Below are 22,517 nucleotides of genomic sequence, written 5' to 3' on the forward strand. Positions count from 1 at the left end.
CTGTTCCCAGGCTTGAAAAACAGGATTATCCAAGAAGGCCAAGTGAAGATCAGTGGAGTACTTCGGCTTTTGCTGCTCTTTGCTCCACTGAGGATAGACCAGTCTCCTCAAGCAGTGCTTCTCAATTCCAGTCCTCAGGCCTCACCAACAGCTCATGTTTTGAGGATATCCCATACAGAGGACACCTGTGCTAATACCTGATGCACTGAGTATAATTATATCATCTGTGAAATACTAAGGAAATCCTCAAAACATGACCTGTTGGTGAGGCCTGAGGACTGGAATTGAGAAGCACTGTGCTAAAGGATGTCCTGAATAGCAACTTAAGGGAATGTGATCACCTCAGATGTAGATAAGGTTGGTCATTTTTATGGTAGTCCTAACCTGACATGGCTAAGCTGTGACAGGAACAAGAACTAGCTAGACCTCCTGACTAAACCACCACTAGACTAGCTGACTCCCACCAGGAACCATACGGGAGCTTTATAGGAGAGACCGGGCCTTGTCTCCCATTGGTGGGAACTTTCTGGAAGCACTAAACCCTGGCATAGTATAGGTGTGTGAGGTACCCAGATCAAGGATTGGACAGTCTACAAATCACATAACAGGGGCATAAACAAGAATTAGTGCACACATTGTTTACCCCCTGGTATATACGTCCTCATACAGCTGTAAGTGAATACACTGCAATACATCTACATCAGTGCCGTGGATTGGGGTGGCTAGGTGGTAACAGCAGTGGGCTGGTTGGTGTTTTACTTGGGCACTTGTCATGGTGGGCAGGAGTGGTGATACCCTCTCTCGGACACACTGGCACTGGGCTGTGTAAGGGTAACGCAAGTGTGAGTGTGACAGAGTCCGGCACTTAGAGTATAACTTTACTTACAGTCTTCAGAGCAAAATACAACAGAGCAAAATGAGTGCAAAAGATAATGACAAAAATACAATATATCAGGGTCCTTTATCTTGGTGGATAACGCGGAGGTTGTAGCTCGGGTGCTTGAAGTATAGATGATAGGTGAAGCGTAGCTGAGTAGGTTAGAAAGTGTAGCTGAGTGTAGCTGGTTAGGGGTCTTTCTTGGGGACCTTGCCTAAGTAATGCAGTACTCTGCCGGGATGGTTTGTGTCAACTTTGTGTAGAAAGAAAACTCTCGTAATCATGGTTAAAATCAGAAGAAGAAGAAGAGGACCAAGGCTTGAATTACCGGGTGAAGGTAACCCCTCAAGATGACCCGAATAGAACGGGCAAGAACCAATGGAGTACTTCAGCTTATGCTATTTGCTCCATTGCAGATCAATGGTGGAATCCAGGGGACAGGTGCCCCACCTCTGGGTCTAGCAGTGCCTAGTAGTGTTCTCTCTCACAGAGAACTCTCTCTCCAACAACTGACAAAGGACCAGAATCCAGGACCTGGACGTAAAAAGCAGCAGCAACCCTCTCTCTGTCTCCCCACTGCAGGGAACCGACAAAAGAACCGCCCTAGGAAGCTTCTTATATAGAGGTGACCGGGACTAACCTCCCATTGGTGGGGAAAGTGCTAGAAAGAGAGAGGTGTAAGAGTGTGATAGGCAAAGACAGTGTGTGGCACCCAAGCCAATGATTGGTGAATTCTCTTCCTTCCTTCAGCTGTGCCGACAGGGAAGAGTGAGACACCAAGTGGTGATAAAGCAGAAAGGCACCCATCATCCCGGAGTGTCTCACCTGACAAAGTTACCCTTGGACAGGTGGAATACAGGACACCTGGACTAGGACACTACATTAGTGACCCATATTGGTGGAAGTCACACCACTGAGGTCCCTCACCCAGAGTATACCTTTAGAATAGTACCTGATAACAGGTGTGCAGAAAACAGTAGGGTCACACATGATCTGGGACACTACAAATGTACTGCTTATAAATGTGCAAGATATCAGTGTGCGGCTGTATAGGTGCAGGATGTCAGTGTGCGGCTGTATAGGTGCAGGATGTCAGTGTGCGGCTGTATAGGTGCAGGATGTCAGTGTGCGGCTGTATAGGTGCAGGATGTCAGTGTGCGGCTGTATAGGTGCAGGATGTCAGTGTGCGGCTGTATAGGTGCAGGATGTCAGTGTGCGGCTGTATAGGTGCAGGATGTCAGTGTGCAGCAGTATAGGTGTAGGATGTCAGTGTGCAGCTGTATAGGTGCAGGATGTTAGTGTGCGGCTGTATAGGTGCAGGATGTCAGGGTGCAGCTGTATAGGTGCAGGATGTCAGTGTTTTTGCTGTATAGGTGCAGGATGTCAGTGTGCGGCTGTATAGGTGTAGGATGTCAGTGTGCGGCTGTATAGGTGTAGGATGTCAGGGTGCGGCTGTATAGGTGCGGGATGTCAGTGTGCGGCTGTATAGGTGCGGGATGTCAGTGTATAGGTGCAGGATGTCAGTGTGCGGCTGTATAGGTGCAGGATGTCAGTGTGCGGCTGTATAGGTGCAGGATGTCAGTGTGCGGCTGTATAGGTGCAGGATGTCAGTGTGCGGCTGTATAGGTGCAGGATGTCAGTGTGCGGCTGTATAGGTGCAGGATGTCAGTGTGCAGCTGTATAGGTGCAGGATGTTAGTGTGCGGCTGTATAGGTGCAGGATGTCAGGGTGCAGCTGTATAGGTGCAGGATGTCAGTGTTTTTGCTGTATAGGTGCAGGATGTCAGTGTGCGGCTGTATAGGTGTAGGATGTCAGTGTGCGGCTGTATAGGTGTAGGATGTCAGTGTGCGGCTGTATAGGTGTAGGATGTCAGGGTGCGGCTGTATAGGTGCGGGATGTCAGTGTGCGGCTGTATAGGTGCGGGATGTCAGTGTATAGGTGCAGGATGTCAGTGTGCGGCTGTATAGGTGTAGGATGTCAGTGTTTTTGCTGTATAGGTGCAGGATGTCAGTGTGCGGCTGTAAACTTCATCGACCTCAGGGTGCAGCTTTGGAATATCCGCAGTATATAAATATAGTGTGTTGTCTGGCGATAGCTGGTGATGACCTTATTATGTAGGACGCCAGTACGACCACATCCTGGCTATGAGCCCCCTGTTACGTAATCGCTCCTCCTCCTCTGCCTTTCTTCTCTCCTTTTCCTCCTCCTCCTCCGCCTTTCTTCTCTCCTTTTCCTCCTCCTCCTCCGCCTTTCTTCTCTCTTTTTCCGCCTTCTCTTTTTCGGCCTCCAGCACAGACAGATGGGCGTATCGGAGCAGAAACTTCTTGTGCTTCACTCTCTCTCTTCTAGGGTTCAGGTCGTGTTCCAGGCGGAAGGTCACGTTGTGAATTGCGGTTATCATAAAGTCCAGGATGTCCAGGGTCCTCTGCCGGGTCTTTATGTGGTCCTGCCGCGTGTAGTTCTCCACTATAACTACATTCTCCGCTCCCAGGAGCTTAAATTGTTCTTCAGTCTGGAAGTAATTTCCTCCATATCGATGTGTGAGGACGACGATCGGGGACAACCCTGGAACACAAAGAGATAGCGGTCACAGACTATACTGGGACTGTACTGGGACTATGGCTCAGGGACCTGTACACAGCCACAGGTCAGAGGAGATTAGTCTATAGGTGGTCGGGATGGTGAACCTGCATAGACCGAGACCACAGTGGATAATCCACCAGAGTATAGTACCCGCCAGCCATTGGTTGTGGATCTATAGGAATATCATTAGTGCAGCCCAATAACATAGGAACCCTGCAGCCGGTCAGTAACGGCCCTTTAATCGTTCAGCTGTGCCCCATGAAGGGAATTGTAGTTTTAGAACATGTGGAGGGCCACCAGTTTAGAATCTCCGGTGGAGACACATGACGTACTGGGTCTCAGGTCTTACCTGTTAACTCGGTGCAGTTTTTAAAGAACTCGGGCAGGCTTTCCTTTAGGTCCGGGGTCACACAGTTCTTCACACTAGAGAAGTCAATGAGAATTAGTCACGGAGATGGGGAGGTAATTATCTGGTATGAAGCATAAGGAAGTCGGCCCTATAGGAAATCTACGAGGGCTGAGGACTGGTGTTTTTGGAAGTTTTTTTCAAAATCCTGGACAACTCCTTTAAGTCCCTATAAGATTTGACTAATTCCAGTTTCCCTCACGCTGTAATATAGAATATGTGAACATTTACCTGTAAACAAAGACGGGAACAAGTAAATCGGTGGCGTTTGTGTCAATGTCCATGTCCTCCACTCTATCCACCAAAGCTTTGAAGCTGTCCTGCCACTCCACGGACTCATCAAGGGGGAGAAAGTTACCTGAAAGGAACAACCAAACCCATTCAGCATGGTGGGAACTCACTGGGCCCATCCACCACATCCAAGGTGCTCCACAACCACTCAAAGAGAGGAGGAGGTGTAGTGCACCAGAGCGTAATTCCTGCCGCTGGGCCTAGGATGGCACCTGTCCACCAAGTGATATTGTAAAGGCTTCTGTGATGTATGTCATGTATCCTCTGTACCAGTGTAACTGTCCGGCAGGGAATGGGTGACATGCCTCACTACGTAGACTATACTAACTGTGAGACAACAGTGACACCTGCAGGCCTTAGTGGGAGCTGCTTCAGCTAGTGTTACTAGAAGGTAGGTGGAGTATGCTCAGGTGTTCCACATAAAAGGTCTGCAGAGACAAGATTTATATGAGACAAGTTCAGCAAGATAAGAGCAGAGAAGCAGAGGAGAAAGCTGCTGAAAGAGGAGCAAGGGCAACAAGGAGTCTGTTAAAGTATAAGCTGGGCAGCAGCCGGAGGAGAACAGCGGGAGGGGAGACTGAGAGAGTCTGTGAGAGGCAGCAGGAGGACAGGGGGAGGGGAGACAGAGAGAGACTGTGGGAGGCAGCAGGAGGACAGGGAGAGGGGAGACAGAGAGACTGTAGGAGGCAGCAGCAGGAGGACAGGGAGAGGGGAGACAGAGAGAGACTGTGGGAGGCAGCAGGAGGACAGGGAGAGGGGAGACAGAGAGACTGTGGGGGGCAGCAGCAGGAGGACAGGGAGAGGGGAGACAGAGAGAGACTGTGGGAGGCAGCAGGAGGACAGGGAGAGGGGAGACAGAGAGACTGTGGGGGGCAGCAGCAGGAGGACAGGGAGAGGGGAGACAGAGAGACTGTAGGAGGCAGCAGCAGGAGGACAGGGAGAGGGGAGACAGAGAGACTGTGGGCGGCAGCAGCAGGAGGACAGGGAAAGGGGAGACAGAGACTGTGGGGGGCAGCAGCAGGAGGACAGGGAGAGGGGAGACAGAGAGAGACTGTGGGAGGCAGCAGGAGGACAGGGAGAGGGGAGACAGAGAGACTGTGGGGGGCAGCAGCAGGAGGACAGGGAGAGGGGAGACAGAGAGACTGTAGGAGGCAGCAGCAGGAGGACAGGGAGAGGGGAGACAGAGAGACTGTGGGCGGCAGCAGCAGGAGGACAGGGAGAGGGGAGACAGAGAGACTGTGGGCGGCAGCAGCAGGAGGACAGGGAAAGGGGAGACAGAGACTGTGGGCGGCAGCAGCAGGAGGACAGGGAAAGGGGAGACAGAGACTGTGGGCGGCAGCAGCAGGAGGACAGGGAGAGGGGAGACAGAGAGACTGTGGGAGGCAGCAAGAGGACAGCGGGAGGGGAGACAGAGAGACTGTGGGAGGCAGCAGGAGGACAGGGAGAGGGGAGACTGAGAGACGCTGTAAATGAGAGTTGTCAGGTGCACTTTCCACAGACAGGAATCCTCAGTTCAGGAACCCGACAGCGGATGGACTTGTATGTTTGGTGGCAGATTTAATTTAGGAAAACTGCAGCAAAAAGGCCCATCACCTCCCCCTGTTCCTGAGGTCCTGTAAGGAGAAGAGTAGAGTATCTGTTCTTATAGTCTGGAGTCTAAATGTCTCGAAAAGTATAGTCTGCCTGAGATTTTGGGGCATCTCTATAAATTTAGAGGATCTGGGGGGATCTCCATCTAGGAGACTTAATTTATTGAGGGGTCTAGGATGTGAATTTGTTTAGAGCAGGGATGTCAAACTCAGGCCCTACAGCCGTTGCAAAAATACAATTCCCATCATGCCTGGACAGCCAAAGCTTTACCTTTCCAGGCACAATTGTAGTTTTGGAACACCTGGAGGGCCTGAGTTTGACACGTGTGGTTTATCGGGTCTGGTCTGGGGGGGGGAGGATTTTGGGTTTAGGATCTGCTTTTATTTAGAGGGTCTTGGCTGGGGAGGAACTGCATTTGTTTTGGGGGGTCTAGAATCTATTTAGAGGGTGTGGTCTGGGAGGCGGGCTGTATTTATTGAGGGGTCTAGAATTTGTATTTGTTTTGAGGGTCTGGGGGAATCTGCATTTATTTTGGGGTCTAGGATCTGTTTTGAGGGTCTGGTCGGATCTGCATTTGGGGGTCTAGGATCTGAATTTATTCAGGGGTCTAGGATTTGTATTTGTTTTGAGGCTCTGGGGGAGTCTATATCTGGGGGGTTTAGGATCTGTATTTGTGTAGAGGGTCTGGTCCAGAGGACTGTTAGTTTAGAGAGATTGAATCTAATTTGTGTAGGATATATAATACAGGGAATTTAGAAGCCAATTTATGAGAGAAGTTTGATTATATAAAGGAGAATTAAAGAGGAACTCTTTACTCACCCAGCTGGGTATAGACTTCAACCCTCTCAAAGTTGTCCATGGTGGCATATCCTCGGTTGTCCACAATGGTGATGACATCGGTCAGGGGATAGGCCCTGCGTGTCAGAGTCACAGCACCATCTTTTTTCTCTCCGGCCTCTGCGTGCTCTATAAATCCTCGGTCTCCATCCAGGACATACCTACAGGAGTTGATGAAGGAGGATTTACCGTGACCGGTGTAACCGAAGAGCTGGAGGAGGACCCTCTTATACCCCTGGCTGAGACCTCTGTGGAGGCTGAAACTCTGGATGGATTCTCTCAGCTGGTTGGGATCCATGGTTGATGTCCTCTTCTTTCAGCTGGTTGGGATCTTTGGCTGACGTTCTCCTCTCTCTCAGCTGGTTGGGATCTTTGGCTGACGTTCTCCTCTCTCTCAGCTGGTTGGGATCCTTGGCTGACCTTCTCCTCTCTCTCAGATGGTTGGGATCCTTAGAAGACGTTCTCCTCTCAGCTGGTTGGGATCTTTGGCTGACGTTCTCCTCTCTCTCAGCTGGTTGGGATCCTTAGAAGACGTTCTCCTCTCTCTCAGCTGGTGGGATTTATGGTTGATGTTCTCCTCTCTCTCAGCTGGTTGGAATCTTTGGCTGACGTTCTCCTCTCTCTCAGATGGTTGGGATCCTTAGAAGATGTTCTCGGCTCTCTCAGCTGGTTGGGATCTTTGGCTGACGTTCTCCTCTCTCACAGCTGGTTGGGATCCTTAGAAGACGTTCTCCTCTCTCTCAGATGGTTGGGATCCTTAGAAGACGTTCTCCTCTCTCTCAGATGGTTGGGATCCTTAGAAGACGTTCTTGGCTCTCTCAGCTGGTTGGGATCTTTGACTGACGTTCTCCTCTCACTCAGCTGGTGGGATTTATGGTTGATGTTCTCCTCTCTCTCAGCTGGTTGGGATCTTTGACTGACGTTCTCCTCTCACTCAGCTGGTGGGATTTATGGTTGATGTTCTCCTCTCTCTCAGCTGGTGGGATTTATGGTTGATGTTCTCCTCTCTCTCAGCTGGTTGGGATCTTTGGCTGACGTTCTCCTCTCTCTCAGATGGTTGGGATCCTTAGAAGACGTTCTCCTCTCTCTCAGCTGGTGGGATTTATGGTTGATGTTCTCCTCTCTCTCAGCTGGTGAGGATCCATGGTAGACGTTCTCCTCTCTGTTTTGTCTTCACTGCTGTATTTTTTTCTTTTTAGATTTTTTTCCTTGTCTTCACTTTCTACTTTCGATTCTCTCTTGTGATGACATCACTTTCTGGAAACTCAGCTATAGCCTGCCAGCAGTTTTCTATTTTCACAGCTTAGGGTTGGGCTTCATTCTATTAGTAGCCATAAAGCTCCGCACACACATATTGTGTCAAAGGTGTCCAGCTGCACATAAAAGAAAAAAGACACAAAGAGGGCGCTCCCTGGTGTAATGCTGTAGGACTTATAACCACCATACAATCTCCACTCCAGGCTTCTGGATCTAGCAGGACGTCACACAGGATGCCATACCAATACTGGCCTACAGCTGTTATAGCAGCCATAGGAGTCCCCAGGTATACGTATATCCTCTATATAAAAGTACCGTATACAGGGCAGCAACTCAATAAGTGCAATGATCTGCAGAATTCTCCAACTACACCTGGGGGTCAATGAGATATTGACCAGGGGTCAGTAAGATGTTACACCCCTTCCACACTGGGGGTCAATGAGATATCACACTCCTTCATTGGGGGTCAGTAGCAGTTTTCTCTCTCATATCCACCACTCATCCCTGAACCTATATACCTGCATTGCGCCTCAGTGTGGTAGGAGGACACACACACATATATAGGGTCTGGATAACAGGCGAGGTCTAGAAGAGAGGACAGAATCCACCAAGAGCGACAGGAGGTGTAAACACCCCATGGCGGCTGTCTGTGGATGGATTCCTGGCTTTGGTAACCCTTGTCACGTCGCAATACTCGCAACAGAGTTAGACTTTGATGGAAAAGCGGCCACCCTGGTATTTCCCTATTTATGTTCCAATATTCACAACCGAGTGGGACATAAGGGGCTACCTATCAGGGCGGTCTGGTGATCTCCCCCCTTATTGCACAAATAAATCAAGCATTTCTCTATTTGGTGTGTGCCAAGATTTACCTTTCTACTGTTCTGGGACCATTCCTACCACGAGGACCACCTAACTTACAGAGTGCCGTCTTCGACTATATTGCTTCATACAGACCTGGTCTTAAAGGGGCAGTAACCTGTGTAACTTACTGTCAACTCTCAACCCGTTCTGAATGTGTCAGTGACCAGTACGTCCGGATTTACCCCATACTTTGCAAATTGTTTGAGATACCATGCAGCATCTGTGTAAGGGTGCGTTCACACTGAGGAATCTGCACAAAGAAGTTGCAGCGGATTCCAACGCTCTCCCACTCATCTCTGCCCGTCCCATAGACTCCATTCTATGGTCAGGCGGATTTCACTGTCCGCCCAAAGAATTGACATGTCCATTCTTTTGGGTTAACAGACAGCCGCTCAGCACACTGTTTAGATGGAAACTGACTGTGGCAGCTGAAGAGTTAAATGAGTGCTCACACTGTGCACAGAATACAACTATAATAGTGCCCCCATAGTGTGTATGGAATAGTTCCGCTATAGCAGCGGCCAATGTGGATAGTAAGACCTGTTCTGATAAATGGTATATTTTATTATATAGAAAAGTCACATATTGTGTTGTATATAATAACTGTATAAAATGATTCCCTTTGATGAGACGGTGAGCAGGAATGGTGTCAGGGTGAAGACCCCTGTAGTTCTGGCTCATCCGCTGGTCCCTCATTGCTCCGCAGGCTCCTGAGTATATACCTCCATATATCACTTTGGTTCTGCTATTTGGACGAGTCTCCTGGAAAGAAGAAGGAAAACACTTATATTGAATCCTCAGGTCGTAGTGATTATACAGTGAATGACAGAGGAGATGGATGAGACCACGGGGGAGGGGACAGTGTGTGCAGCACTGGTAGCAGGGGAGGGGACAGTGTGTGCGGCACTGGCAGCGGGGGAGGGGACAGTGTGTGCGACACTGGCAGCGGGGGAGGGGACAATGCGTGCGGCACTGGCAGCGGGGGAGGGGACAATGCGTGCAGCACTGGCAGCGGGGGAGGGGACAATGGGTGCAGCACTGGCAGTGGGGGAGGGGACAGTGTGTGCAGCACTGGCAGCGGGGGAGGGGACAGTGTGTGCAGCACTGGCAGCGGGGGAGGGGACAGTGTGTGCAGCACTGGCAGCGGGGGAGGGGACAGTGTGTGCGACACTGGCAGCGGGGGAGGGGACAGTGTGTGCGACACTGGCAGCGGGGGAGGGGACAATGCGTGCGGCACTGGCAGCGGGGGAGGGGACAATGGGTGCAGCACTGGCAGTGGGGGAGGGGACAGTGTGTGCAGCACTGGCAGCGGGGGAGGGGACAATGGGTGCCGCACTGGCAGCGGGGGAGGGGACAGTGTGTGCAGCACTGGCAGCGGGGTTGGGGACAATGCGTGCGGCACTGGCAGCGGGGGAGGGGACAATGGGTGCGGCACTGGCAGCGGGGGAGGGAACAATGGGTGCAGCACTGGCAGCAGGGGAGGGGACAGTGTGTGGCACTGGCAGCGGGGGAGGGGACAATGTTTGTGACACTGGCAGCGGGGGAGGGGACAGTGTGTGTGGCACTGGATCAGGTTGTCACACCTCCAGGCATTACCAAACATTTATCCACACTGGGGCCATGGTGCAGTACCCTATAATAACCATTTGGGGCGCTGCACTTGTTTTCCACTCAGACATAACTTCTGATATGTTGCTGCCCATGGTGAGACTAACAATTCCTTCCATACTTGTTATTATCTATTTAGTCTCCTTCCCCCAGTTCTCAGCTACTGCTTTCAGCTGAAGACACATAAAGGATTGAGACCTGGATGGTTGCTTTCTTTTCTATATATTTATCCCGAAGAGGCGGGGCACCTTTATATCTTCTGTACCTACCCGGTGGACTCTTGGTCAAAATATGGCCATCTTAAGGCTAAACACTGCGGTCCCAAGTGACTGTGCGATGAGCAGGACCTATAGAGAAAGCAGAGCTGTGTGACTGAGGATCGGGTGGACAGTCATGGGGGGGAAGAAGGGTACGGACAACTTACCGTGTCCACATGTGCCGCCACCCAGTAGAGGGCAGAGTACAGCTCCACCACCAGCACCATCAGGACAGCAGCCAGTCCCACCATACGGGCACCCTGCAAGAGACAAGCCCCTCATGGTGATGAGACGAGACCCTCTGAAGAGTAATGTAAGTGCCCCTCTACTCCTGACAGCTTCATGCGCAGCCTTATTAACAACGACCCCCCCCCCCCCACCACCACCTACCTTCTTCTTCCCCCGTGGGTTTCGCTGCTTGTGGATGGGATACGTAGATGGAAGCACAGAGTCACGCTGGGAGGCAAAATTAAGCCAAGTGTAATGAAAAGAAAAAAATATATCTCCCCTCAAAATACAAAACATCCTGCCCCCAACCAGTCACATGTCTGTATATCCCATAGATCCCAACAGATCCTGCCCCCAACATGTCTGTATATCCCATAGATCCCAACACATCCTGCCCCCAACATGTCTGTTTATCCCATAGATCCCAACAGATCCTGCCCCCAACATGTCTGTATATTCCATAGATCCCAACACATCCTGCCCCCAACATGTCTGTATATCCCATAGATCCCAACACATGGTGCGCCCCCAACCAGCATACTGCCCCCAACATGTCTGTATATCCCATAGATCCCAACACATCCTGCCCCCAACATGTCTGTATATCCCATAGATCCCAACACATGGTGCGCCCCCAACCAGCATACTGCCCCCAACATGTCTGTATATCCCATAGATCCCAACACATACTGCCCCCAACATGTCTGTATATCCCATAGATCCCAACACATTGTGCGCCCCCAACCAGCATACTGCCCCCAACATGTCTGTATATCCCATAGATCCCAACACATCCTGCCCCCAACATGTCTGTATATCCCATAGATCCCAACACATCCTGCCCCCAACATGTCTGTATATCCCATAGATCCCAACACATCATGCCCCCATGTCTGTATATCCCATAGAAACCAACACATGGTGCGCCCCCAACATGTCTGTATATCCCATAGAACCCAACACATGGTGCGCCCCCAACCAGCATCCTGCCCCCAACATGTCTGTATATCCCATAGATCCCAACACATCCTGCCTCCAACATGTCTGTATATCCCATAGATCCCAACACATCCTGCCCCCAACATGTCTGTATATCCCATAGATCCCAACACATCCTGCCCCCAACATGTCTGTATATCCCATAGATCCCAACACATCCTGCCCCCAACATGTCTGTATATCCCATAGATCCCAACACATCCTGCCCCCAACATGTCTGTATATCCCATAGATCCCAACACATGGTGCGCCCCCAACCAGCATACTGCCCCCAACATGTCTGTATATCCCATAGATCCCAACACATGGTGCGCCCCCAACCAGCATACTGCCCCCAACATGTCTATATATCCCATAGATCCCAACACATCCTGCCCCCAACATGTCTGTATATCCCATAGATCCCAACACATGGTGCGCCCCCAACCAGCATACTGCCCCCAACATGTCTGTATATCCCATAGATCCCAACACATTGTGCGCCCCCAACCAGCATACTGCCCCCAACATGTCTGTATATCCCATAGATCCCAACACATCCTGCCCCCAACATGTCTGTATATCCCATAGATCCCAACACATCCTGCCCCCAACATGTCTGTATATCCCATAGATCCCAACACATCCTGCCCCCAACATGTCTGTATATCCCATAGATCCCAACACATCCTGCCCCCAACATGTCTGTATATCCCATAGATCCCAACAGATCCTGCCCCCAACATGTCTGCATATCCCATAGATCCCAACACATCCTGCCCCCAACATGTCTGCATATCCCATAGATCCCAAAACATGGTGCGCCCCCAACCAGCATACTGCCCCCAACATGTCTGTATATCCCATAGATCCCAACACATGGTGCCAGCCATGGACTGCCCACAGCATATAATCCATACAGTAACCATTGACCTGCAGGCCAGACACCGACACTGTATATGCTCCTAGGAAGGGTCACTCAGCACCGTAATAACGGGAACATCTCCAGGAACAGGGGACATACATGTATCTTATATCTGTAGGTATCACCGTATCTAAGCCTGAAGCCATAGTTGCTTCCATTACTCACATGATTCGGAGAACAGATAGTGTAGTACACAAGAAAGGATCCGTTCAGGTTTGTTGTGATCAGGAAAATCATCTGGAGAAGAATGAGGAGAAGATCAATCACCCGGATGAGGAGGACAGATCCACTATGAGGACGATATGGCAGGACGGACATCAGTGACCGACCACCTCGTTCACCGTCACATTATTGGTAATAAATGGAGAATACATGTTATTAACACCTGACCATCATATAACATCTACTTCCATACTAGGGTCGTTGTGCGTCTCGTTGGGTGTCTCTCATGGTGACTTAGTATTTAGATCTTACATCTTATTACAGATAAAGTTACGAGAACCCGTGACTAGTGTTGAGCAGAGTAGACGAACCCGAAAGCCTGGCATTTGACTCCTGGAAAAGTTGGGAGTCCTAGAAGACATGAATAAAGCCATAGGCCATAGGTGGTGTCCATGTTTTCCTGGCAGCCTCTCCAGACACCAGGAGTCGAATGCTGAATGTTAATCAAAACCTGGACAGCTTAGTAACTGTGCTCAACACTACCTGAGACCTCTGTATACAACTTGGACATCACGGCCAACATGGAAGCGAGTTAGTGCCTTTTACTTCCTTTAAGTATTTTGACCCCCCAAGATTCTACTGAGGTTTACAGAGAGCCAAGTGGGTGGTCACTGACGCTCAGTTCTCAATGGGGAGAAAACTAACGGCACCCATAGGGAATGGGAGGGACGAGGAAAAAGTTCCAGAATCAAGTGGCTCAAAATCCATAACAATGTCATTTTTGACCAGATGAGAATCCCCTTGGTCTTAGTCTACAGCCTCCACCAAGTTCCTCAGATGTCCTTACACATCTCACTACCCTTTTCTGTATCACCATCCTGGATCTGGATCTGGGCAGACATGGAGGGTTTTAAGAACTCAAGTAGAATTGTTTATTCCTGTCATTCTACGTAACTCTTGTACACACTTAGCTGGAGGCAAATATCTCCTTAATGGTTGTATGGAGGACAGAAGAAGAATTAGAGAAAGAAACAGCCCCTGAACTCACATGGATGTTGATGTTATAGATGATGAAGAACCAGGGAGCTACAGCCAAGAAGACCAGGACCTGAGCATAAGAAACAATCCATTAATATCACAAGATACTCCAGCGGCAGTGACCGGGACCTCTGCGGGTACATGGCTAGATACTTACCAGATCAGATACAATGCCACAGACCGACCCTGAAGGGAGAAACATATTGGTTACATGATTTCTTCAGCTTAACCTCAACAAATTATTGTGCTCCACCAAGATAGTCAGTCTTACCTCCGTAATGTTGTGTGATACTACCACCAAGATAATCATCCTTACCTCCTCAGTGATGTATGATGCTACCACCAAGATAGTCAGCCTTACCTCCTCTAAGATGTATGATACTACCACCAAGATAGTCATCCATACCTCCTCAGTGATGTATGATACTACGCAACATAGTCAGTATTACCTCCTCTGTGATTTATTATACTACGCAAGATAGTCATCCTTACCTCCGTAATGTTGTGTGATACTACCACCTAGATAGTCATCCTTACCTCCTCAGTGATGTATGATACTACCACCAAGATAGTCATCCTTACCTCCTCAGTGATGTATGATGCTACCACCTAGATAGTCATCCTTACCGCCTCAGTGATGTATGATACTACGCAACATAGTCAGTATTACCTCCTCTGTGATTTATTATACTACGCAAGATAGTCATCCTTACCTCCTCAGTGATGTATGATACTACCACCAAGATAGTCATCCTTACCTCCTCAGTGATGTATGATACTACCACCAACATAGTCAGTATTACCTCCTTAATGTTGTCTGATGCTACCACCTAGATAGTCATCCTTACCTCCTCAGTGATGTATGATGCTACCACCTAGATAGTCATCCTTACCGCCTCAGTGATGTATGATACTACCACCAACATAGTCAGTATTACCTCCTTAATGTTGTACGATGCTACCACCTAGATAGTCATCCTTACCGCCTCAGTGATGTATGATACTACCACCAACATAGTCAGTATTACCTCCTTAATGTTGTCTGATGCTACCACCTAGATAGTCATCCTTAGCTGCTCAATTATTTATGATACTACCACCAAGGTAGTAACCCTAACCTTTTCCAGGAGAAACTATACTTTAAGAAGACAGTCAGTCTAATCTCTTCCAGGAAGCATCTTAACATGGTCATACACTCTTCATAACTTCCGGCTAAACAATCATCCGTCCGTCAGCTATGTCTCTTGTCGGCCGTTCACCCTCCCCATACACATGAACATTCGGCACAGCCGAGCGATCCTGTATTGTCTATGGGAAGGGGTAAGCCGCATCAAAAGAGCTCTCTGTGGCTTATATTTGGAGAAACAAAGGGGCCAGGCATTTTCCATCACACCTGACCCTATCATCACTGTCGGTGGATGTTCGGGAGAGCCCCGTACATCTTAGATTAACAGCGGAATCCACCGTGGGTGGTGGGTACAGCCAAATAAAGTCTAAGGTGTATGAGGACATTTACCACTAGCTGGCCTTTCTACCCCATGCAGTATTGTTCTCTACAAGGAATTCAATGCTACCTCCTCAGAGATAATATCCTCCATCTGAGAACACATAGTCCACTTAGGAGAAGAGTCCATCGCCCAACAATGACCAATGACGAGGAAGATGCTACAATATGTCTGATCAGTCACATCCTGATTCCTTGGACCCAGTCATGCTGATCCCAGAGGAGCCATGAATATCACTGTTGTCTATGGTTGTGTGGAATAAGTCATTAAATCTACCGAGCCTCTCGAGAACAAGTGGAGCCATTCCGAAGAATCCCATGCTATGTACACAAGATGGTGGGAAGAATGGCGTGTGGCATCTTGTGGAGACTACACCATCAATGATTTACAATCTGTAGGGTTCACAATGGTGTAATAACAATGGTGTAAGGGAGACTCCAAGAGGATTTACTCCATCTAGAGAAAAGGGATGGAGCCGAGCGCTTCATGTCATGAGTTTAGACCAGAAGTAGCTTCAATGTGTTTAATGTGACAGAAAACACAATTTACAAGACATGTCAGAGAACATAAGAATGAATCCCATAATCTGGAGTACAGGGGGAGAATCACCTATGTCCTTCCTATGTCTGAGGGGCTGATGGGGATTACCCTTATTACCCTCTGTAGCTTGTACATTCAGCCCTATAGATATGAATTGACTTCCATGGCTGCCCGGCTATCCTCCTTCCCCCACCACATCTCCTCTCCGGCCTCAGACCTCGGTTGTACCTTTGGAGATTATACTATATATTGCCTGCACTTTATCTTTCCTCAGTTGATCGTCTCTTTTCTCCCTGGTGGTGAATAGATAGAGGCCGCGGCTCAGCTTAGCGATGGACGGCTGGTTGGTCAGGATGTCCTTCTCTTTCCTGGGGCTGCTGTCCTCCATGTCGTCAGCCACAACAATCACGTTACTCCTACCTGTAAGGATGAAAGAGGTGAATGGGGTGAGCCTGGGATGGAGGAGGAGGATGTGTATAACGGAGTCCAGGTAAACCTAAGAGGACATGGAGCAGATGACACGCCATCACTGATCCATTCAATGCTGAATATCTTGCACAATGTTTCCTCAATCCACAGTGATACAACCTAGACTAATCTGAGGTTACAGGTGACAGACGTCCTAATAGCGGGGGCCATCTACACCCCACTCTACGCTCCAGTGATGGAGGAGCTAAGCTGAGCATGACGCCTCCATACTCTGATATTAGGGGTCAGGAGAGGAGGGTAAAGTAAAGCAGGATCCTCTTATGCCAGGATTTGGGGATTATTAGGAAAATATGGGGGGCTAGCTACTTTTGCCCTGGGACCACTCTCCTTTATGTAGGTCCTTAGATCCACCAATCCCATCCTGCCCAGACAGACGGGTTGTCTACTCTTAAAGGGACAGATTCAGCCTTCTAACACCTGCTGTATTTACAATGAATGGGGGTCGAGGTCCAGTGCTGATGCCCACCTCTATAAAGTCAGTTCGCTACAAGCACTGATATGATTGGCAGTGCGGAGTGCCATCATCTTACCAAGCAGACGCGACATGACATCCAGCTCATCATCGTACAGCGAGTCCGTCACATTGGTGATGTTGACCCGTCCTCGTGTCTTTGAGTGATACAATATGGCGAACGTGCACTGAGAGACCTGCTGCCTGAACTGCTGAGAGTTAGTGTTTGTGATGGCGAAAGGAACTACTCTCCCCACTTTCTTCAGGGCGGAGGTGAGCCATGCATACTCCTCCTGTGAATTACGGGAGAATATCCCAATAATCGGTCTGCCCCAGACCGGATCCTGGAATAAAGAGCAGAAGAGATGAGGAGGAATGGATCCAGGTAATATGGAGGATAGTGTGTTATACTGATCAGGGGACATAGTATAAGACTCCCATAAGCCCAGCGCTCACCTCTTGCTTCTCATCTCCCCGCTCCCATAGATGGAACTTTATAACACAGATGCCGGCCAAGGTGGATGGAGGCACCAGGACGATCTCCAGGAGGAAACATAGGAAAGGACGTGGTTACTACAGAGATGATAAGAGGTCAGTGATCTCTGGGTCTTATACTCACCAAGAAGAATAGAGAGGCATGAAGACTCATCTGAAGGAGAATTATCTGGGCGATCATCACACTGAAGACCAACATCGCCTGCAAGATCCAAGATGGCTGAGGGAGAAGGAGGTGAAAGAGGGACAGGTCATCAGTTTTTTTAGCAAAGCCACAGGTCCCGATGTGCCAGACTAAAGGAAGAAATGTGGAGGGCAAAATCTCCATCCACCATCCATATCTACAGGTCCTGGCCACATGTAACAGTGCGGAGCTATATGACAGGATCATGGAGTGTGAGGTCTCCATCCACCATCCATATCTACAGGTCCTGGCTACATGTGACAGTGCGGAGCTATATGACAGGATCATGGAGTGTGAGGTCTCCATCCACCATCCATATCTACAGGTCCTGGCTACATGTGACAGTGAGGAGCTATATACATCTATCACACAACCAAGAAAACATCCTGTGTGACTGATCACTCACCGATCTGCTCAGGATCCAGCAGGAGAGCAGCGAACCCTTCACCATGACCGTGATGATGACAAACATCTAGAAGGAAAGAACAATCATCCACATGAAACAGGCAGAGACACCAGCTGACCATTGCGGAAGTGTCACCCTGAACCCCAAACACCAGGGAACATACAGCATGGGCGACACCCCTGTACCCCAAACAGCAGAAACATACAGCGTGGGCAACACCAGGGAACATACAGCGTGGGAGACACCCCTGTACCCCGAACACCAGGGAACATACAGCGCGGGCGACACCCCTGTACCCCAAACACCAGGGAACATACAGTACGGGCGTCATGACACCCCTGTACCCCAAACACCAGGGATCATACTCACAGAAAACAACAAAGAGTTCTCATGGCTGGAGAAGAACGTCCACAAGGGAATTAGCGCAAAGACGAAGATCTGTGACAGCGACAAATGATACAGATTAGATAGATAGAAGTATATATAATAATGAGTAATAATAACAATAATATAGATATATAGAGAGGTATATAATAATCTATAATAATAATAATAATAATCATACAGATATATATGGAGGTATATAATAATCTATGATAATAATAATAAATAATAATAATAATAATAATAATAACAATAATATAGATATAGAGAGAGGTAAATAATAATCTATAATAATAATAATAATCATACAGATATATATGGAGGTATATAATAATCTATGATAATAATAATAAATAATAATAATAATAATAATATAGATATATAGAGAGGTATATAATAATCTATGATAATAACAATAATATAGATATATATGGAGGTATATAATAATCTATGATAATAATAATAATATAGATATATATGGAGGTATATAATAATCTATGATAATAACAATAATATAGATATATATAGAGGTATATAATAATCTATGATAATAATAATAACAGGACACTTACATACGGTAGAGGGAGCGGGCCCAGCCTCACTGCAATAACAATAAAACTATTATTAATTCTGTAATCCCCCCCACCTGCTCCCCCCTCACCCTACAGCCCCCCCCCCCCCCCATCATCTCCTCAGCCTCCTCTACCATTCCTGCCTAGTATCCCATAATTCCTCCAGCCTCATCTACCCATGATTCTGTAGTGTCCCAGAGCGGAGGTCCGCTGCTTCTGTGTAAGCATGTATAGGTCGGTACTGTATAGATGCTCTGAGACTGAAGGTTGTAGTATGCTGCTCCCACCACTTGATGTCACTGTGCTGCCTACTGTCTGCTGATTGCTACCTTAACCAATCCCTGAGTTAGCTACCTCAGAGGTCCCCAACCTATCCTAGCAGGCTATCTTAGTCCCTTTGCCCAATTAGATCCCCCTAAATTAGCAGTATATATAATGGGGTTGGCAATAGTTGAGGCAGATTCTAGTCACAGTGTTACAAAGAGAGAGTATATATGTCACAGAGAGCCTGCTCAGGAGACTCTTTCAGGGCCTGGCCAGGCGGCCAGGACCCATTTGTGCGACTATTCCCTATTTCTTACACCTGTCACTACCCTACCTATTTCCAGCTAGAGCACCTCGCGGTGAGGCTGCACTGAAAAGGTGGGACAATCCCTATCAATGCTGGGCGGCATTTTTAAAGTTCCTGATGATCACTTCAGGACTGAAGTCAGTAGCTAGGTAAGAAGCGTATTGCTGAGAGACTCTGTAGTGTCCCAGTACAGATGTGCCACTACTTCTTTGTTTCCATCTGTCAAAAGGTAAATCTGTCAGGTGTCACACTCTGGGATGATGGGTGCCTTACCGCACTATCACCACTTGGTGTCTCACTTTCCCCTATCTCTAAGCACAGCTGAAGGATAAAGGGTTAACTGTGTGTTTTACTGTGTTGTGTTATTTAGTCAGTGGCTTAGATGCCTCACACCACACCACCTATTTTGTCTTTACACCACTTTCTTGTAGCACTTTCCCCACCAATAGGAGGTTAGACCCCTATATACGCTATTTAGATCCTGATGGGAGGGGCCTTCTCAGTTAGTGAGAGAGAGAGAGAGAGAGAGAGAGAGTGTATAGTTCATGAAACTCTGTAAGATAAAAGCTATGCAGTGCTAAACCCAGAGGCGAGGTCACCTAGGAGCACCCTGCCCCCGCCTGGGACAATCTACTATTCAGGACCATCCATCTATCCAGTGGAGCAAAGAGCCTAAGCTGAAGTACTCCATTGGAACCTGCTCAACATACTCAGGAAACCTTGAGGGGGTTAGCTAAACCTAGTTGTTCAACCCTGGGACTATCAGGCCTGGCACTCAATGAGCTATTCTGGCATAGGGCGGTCTTATCTTCCTTTTCTTCAGTCTTAACCGTAAGTCCAAGCTTCTTCCACACAAGTCACACCACAAGTTCCTACACAAATCCCACCACAACCCCCGGCAGAGTACTGCACTAATTGGCAAGACCCCTGGATCCTTGCTGGCCTTAAGTAACACCTACTTGCTACCTTCTGCCCATTACCTACTACCCCAAGCACTTAAGCCAAACGCTCAGTGTTGTCCATCAGGAGTGTTAACCTGGTAAATGCTGGACTCTATTCTTATTTTGCACCCGCACCCACACATTGTGCTACCTTTTACAAAGCCCAGTGTTAGTGTATGAGGGGTGTGTATCACCACTTCTGACCGCCATGACAAGTGCCCAATCACACTAATTACCCCCTGCTGTTACCACCTAGCAACCCCAGGTCATGGCAACTCTACTGATTTATTGGTAAAAAACAGTATAACATCATGCATACATTTATTACTGTTATTGCCTGTTCCTAGGGGCCCCGGCATTAGGAGATCCCTGTTCCCTGGATGCTTTGGCCAGCAGCCATCATTGGACACTTCGAACTACCCCACAGCAGGGTGATATGCACAAAGCCCAAGGGGCTAAAAGGTGAGAGTGCATCTGCACTTTCATTCATTCATACACCTCCTATACACCAGGATTAGACGGGGCGCCATCTTCCTGGCCTTTTTGTCTCTCTCATATTTCTAGGTTTCCAAAGGGATCACCCAGACGACAAGGGCCAGTGTCCCTGATCCTGTGTCACTCTGTGCCCATAAGATAGCTTAGGCGGATGTTCATTGCCGTGGATGTAGGACTCTTCTTCTCATAGCCCTCCAGCTGAGTACCCTAAGGTCTAGATAGGACCCCAACCTGGCTTAAAAGTATCTTTCCCTAACTGCCAGCATACCAGCCGTGATTCCTAGGAGTGAGAAACTACAACTATTCATTGCTCTACTAGGATAACTGCGAACAAACTGTCCATTGTACCAGAAGACTGTATACCGTGTATAGCACTACAAAGGTCCTCAGTAAAGACTGGGGTGGGGTGGGCACATAATACTCCCGGACACCGTGACAAGTGCTGCAGCAGTACATACCACCTTGCCCAGCCACATAATATCTGCCCCCCTGGGTCACTGCAATTCTTCCTCCAGCCCCCGTTACCCTTTACGTCTCCTCCAGCCCCATCTACCCTTCCTGCCTCCTCCAGCCCATTACCCTTCCCTCATCTTCCAGCCCCTACCAATACCCCTGGTATCCCCATCATTTCTCCAGCCCCCCATTATGCCTCAGTTACCTCTCCCGATCTGCACCGCCAGGGCGTCCATGTGATGAGGTGACTGCCGTAGATCTCAGTGTCTATAACCTGCAAGAAGAGAAAAGAATATTAACTCCAGAGACGCCGAGGATCAGCAGAGACTACATATACCCTGCACTCTGCGTCTACTACTCTACACAGCTCTGGGAATGACTGGAGGATGAGACAGGATGAAACCGCAGAATAGTGAGTGCAGCTCTGGCAGATGAGACAGGATGAAACAGCAGAATAGTGAGTGCAGCTCTGGAGGATGAGACATGATGTCACAGCAGAATAGTGAGTGCAGCTCTGGAGGATGAGACATGATGTAACAGCAGAATAGTGAGTGCAGCTCTGGAGGATGAGACATGATGTAAAAGCAGAATAGTGAGTGCAGCTCTGGAGGATGAGACAGGATGTAACAGCAGAATAGTGAGTGCAGCTCTGGAGGTATAGACATGATGTAACAGCAGAATAGTGAGTGCAGCTCTAGAGGATGAGACCTGATGTAACAGCAGAATAGTGAGTGCAGCTCTGGAGGATGAGACATGATGTAACAGGAGAATAGTGAGTGCAGCTCTGGAGGATGAGACAGGATGTAAAAGCAAAATAGTCAGTGCAGCTCTGGAGGATGAGACAGGATGTAACAGCAGAATAGTGAGTGCAGCTCTGGAGGTAGAGACATGATGTAACAGCAGAATAGTGAGTGCAGCTCTGGAGGATGAGACCTGATGTAACAGCAGAATAGTGAGTGCAGCTCTGGAGGATGAGACATGATGTAACAGGAGAATAGTGAGTGCAGCTCTGGAGGATGAGACATGATGTAAAAGCAGAATAGTGAGTGCAGCTTTCGAGGATGAGACCTGATGTAACAGCAGAATAGTGAGTGCAGCTCTGGAGGAGAATGAGACATGATGTAACAGCA

The 22,517-nt window shown here is 48.6% G+C and overlaps 2 protein-coding genes across 4 annotated transcripts in view; both read right to left on the bottom strand.

Annotated features, from left to right (window-relative positions):
* Positions 1–860: 860 nt before the first annotated feature.
* On the bottom strand, positions 861–8,113 carry LOC138801663 (uncharacterized). The gene is made up of 4 exons (XM_069984706.1): positions 6,567–8,113; positions 4,098–4,224; positions 3,810–3,883; positions 861–3,442 (listed from the first exon to the last, which is right to left on the bottom strand). The coding sequence occupies exons 1-4, from the start codon at positions 6,880–6,882 to the stop codon at positions 2,988–2,990; spliced, it is 972 nt and encodes a 323-aa protein (XP_069840807.1). The 5' UTR covers positions 6,883–8,113; the 3' UTR covers positions 861–2,987.
* Positions 8,114–9,248: 1,135 nt separating this feature from the next.
* LOC138801664 (uncharacterized) overlaps positions 9,249–22,517 on the bottom strand; it is a 67,506-nt gene continuing 54,237 nt past the window's right edge. For 2 of the 3 annotated variants that reach the window (XM_069984708.1, XM_069984707.1), the window contains exons 2-16: positions 21,593–21,661; positions 18,928–18,956; positions 18,341–18,409; positions 17,972–18,037; positions 17,506–17,601; positions 17,343–17,426; positions 16,966–17,230; positions 16,175–16,366; positions 14,059–14,087; positions 13,912–13,971; positions 12,867–12,938; positions 10,961–11,026; positions 10,738–10,830; positions 10,583–10,660; positions 9,249–9,467 (exon numbers count right to left, since the gene is read on the bottom strand). In XM_069984708.1, the coding sequence (XP_069840809.1) occupies positions 10,598–10,660; positions 10,738–10,830; positions 10,961–11,026; positions 12,867–12,938; positions 13,912–13,971; positions 14,059–14,087; positions 16,175–16,366; positions 16,966–17,230; positions 17,343–17,426; positions 17,506–17,601; positions 17,972–18,037; positions 18,341–18,409; positions 18,928–18,956; positions 21,593–21,623 (1,215 nt within the window). In that variant the 5' untranslated portion in view covers positions 21,624–21,661 and the 3' untranslated portion in view covers positions 9,249–9,467; positions 10,583–10,597. The remainder of the gene's footprint in view (positions 9,468–10,582; positions 10,661–10,737; positions 10,831–10,960; positions 11,027–12,866; positions 12,939–13,911; positions 13,972–14,058; positions 14,088–16,174; positions 16,367–16,965; positions 17,231–17,342; positions 17,427–17,505; positions 17,602–17,971; positions 18,038–18,340; positions 18,410–18,927; positions 18,957–21,592; positions 21,662–22,517) is intronic. The other variant, XM_069984709.1, reaches the window with a different exon arrangement.

Source organism: Dendropsophus ebraccatus, chromosome 9, assembly GCF_027789765.1.
Source record: "Dendropsophus ebraccatus isolate aDenEbr1 chromosome 9, aDenEbr1.pat, whole genome shotgun sequence".
Taxonomy (NCBI): domain Eukaryota; kingdom Metazoa; phylum Chordata; class Amphibia; order Anura; family Hylidae; genus Dendropsophus; species Dendropsophus ebraccatus.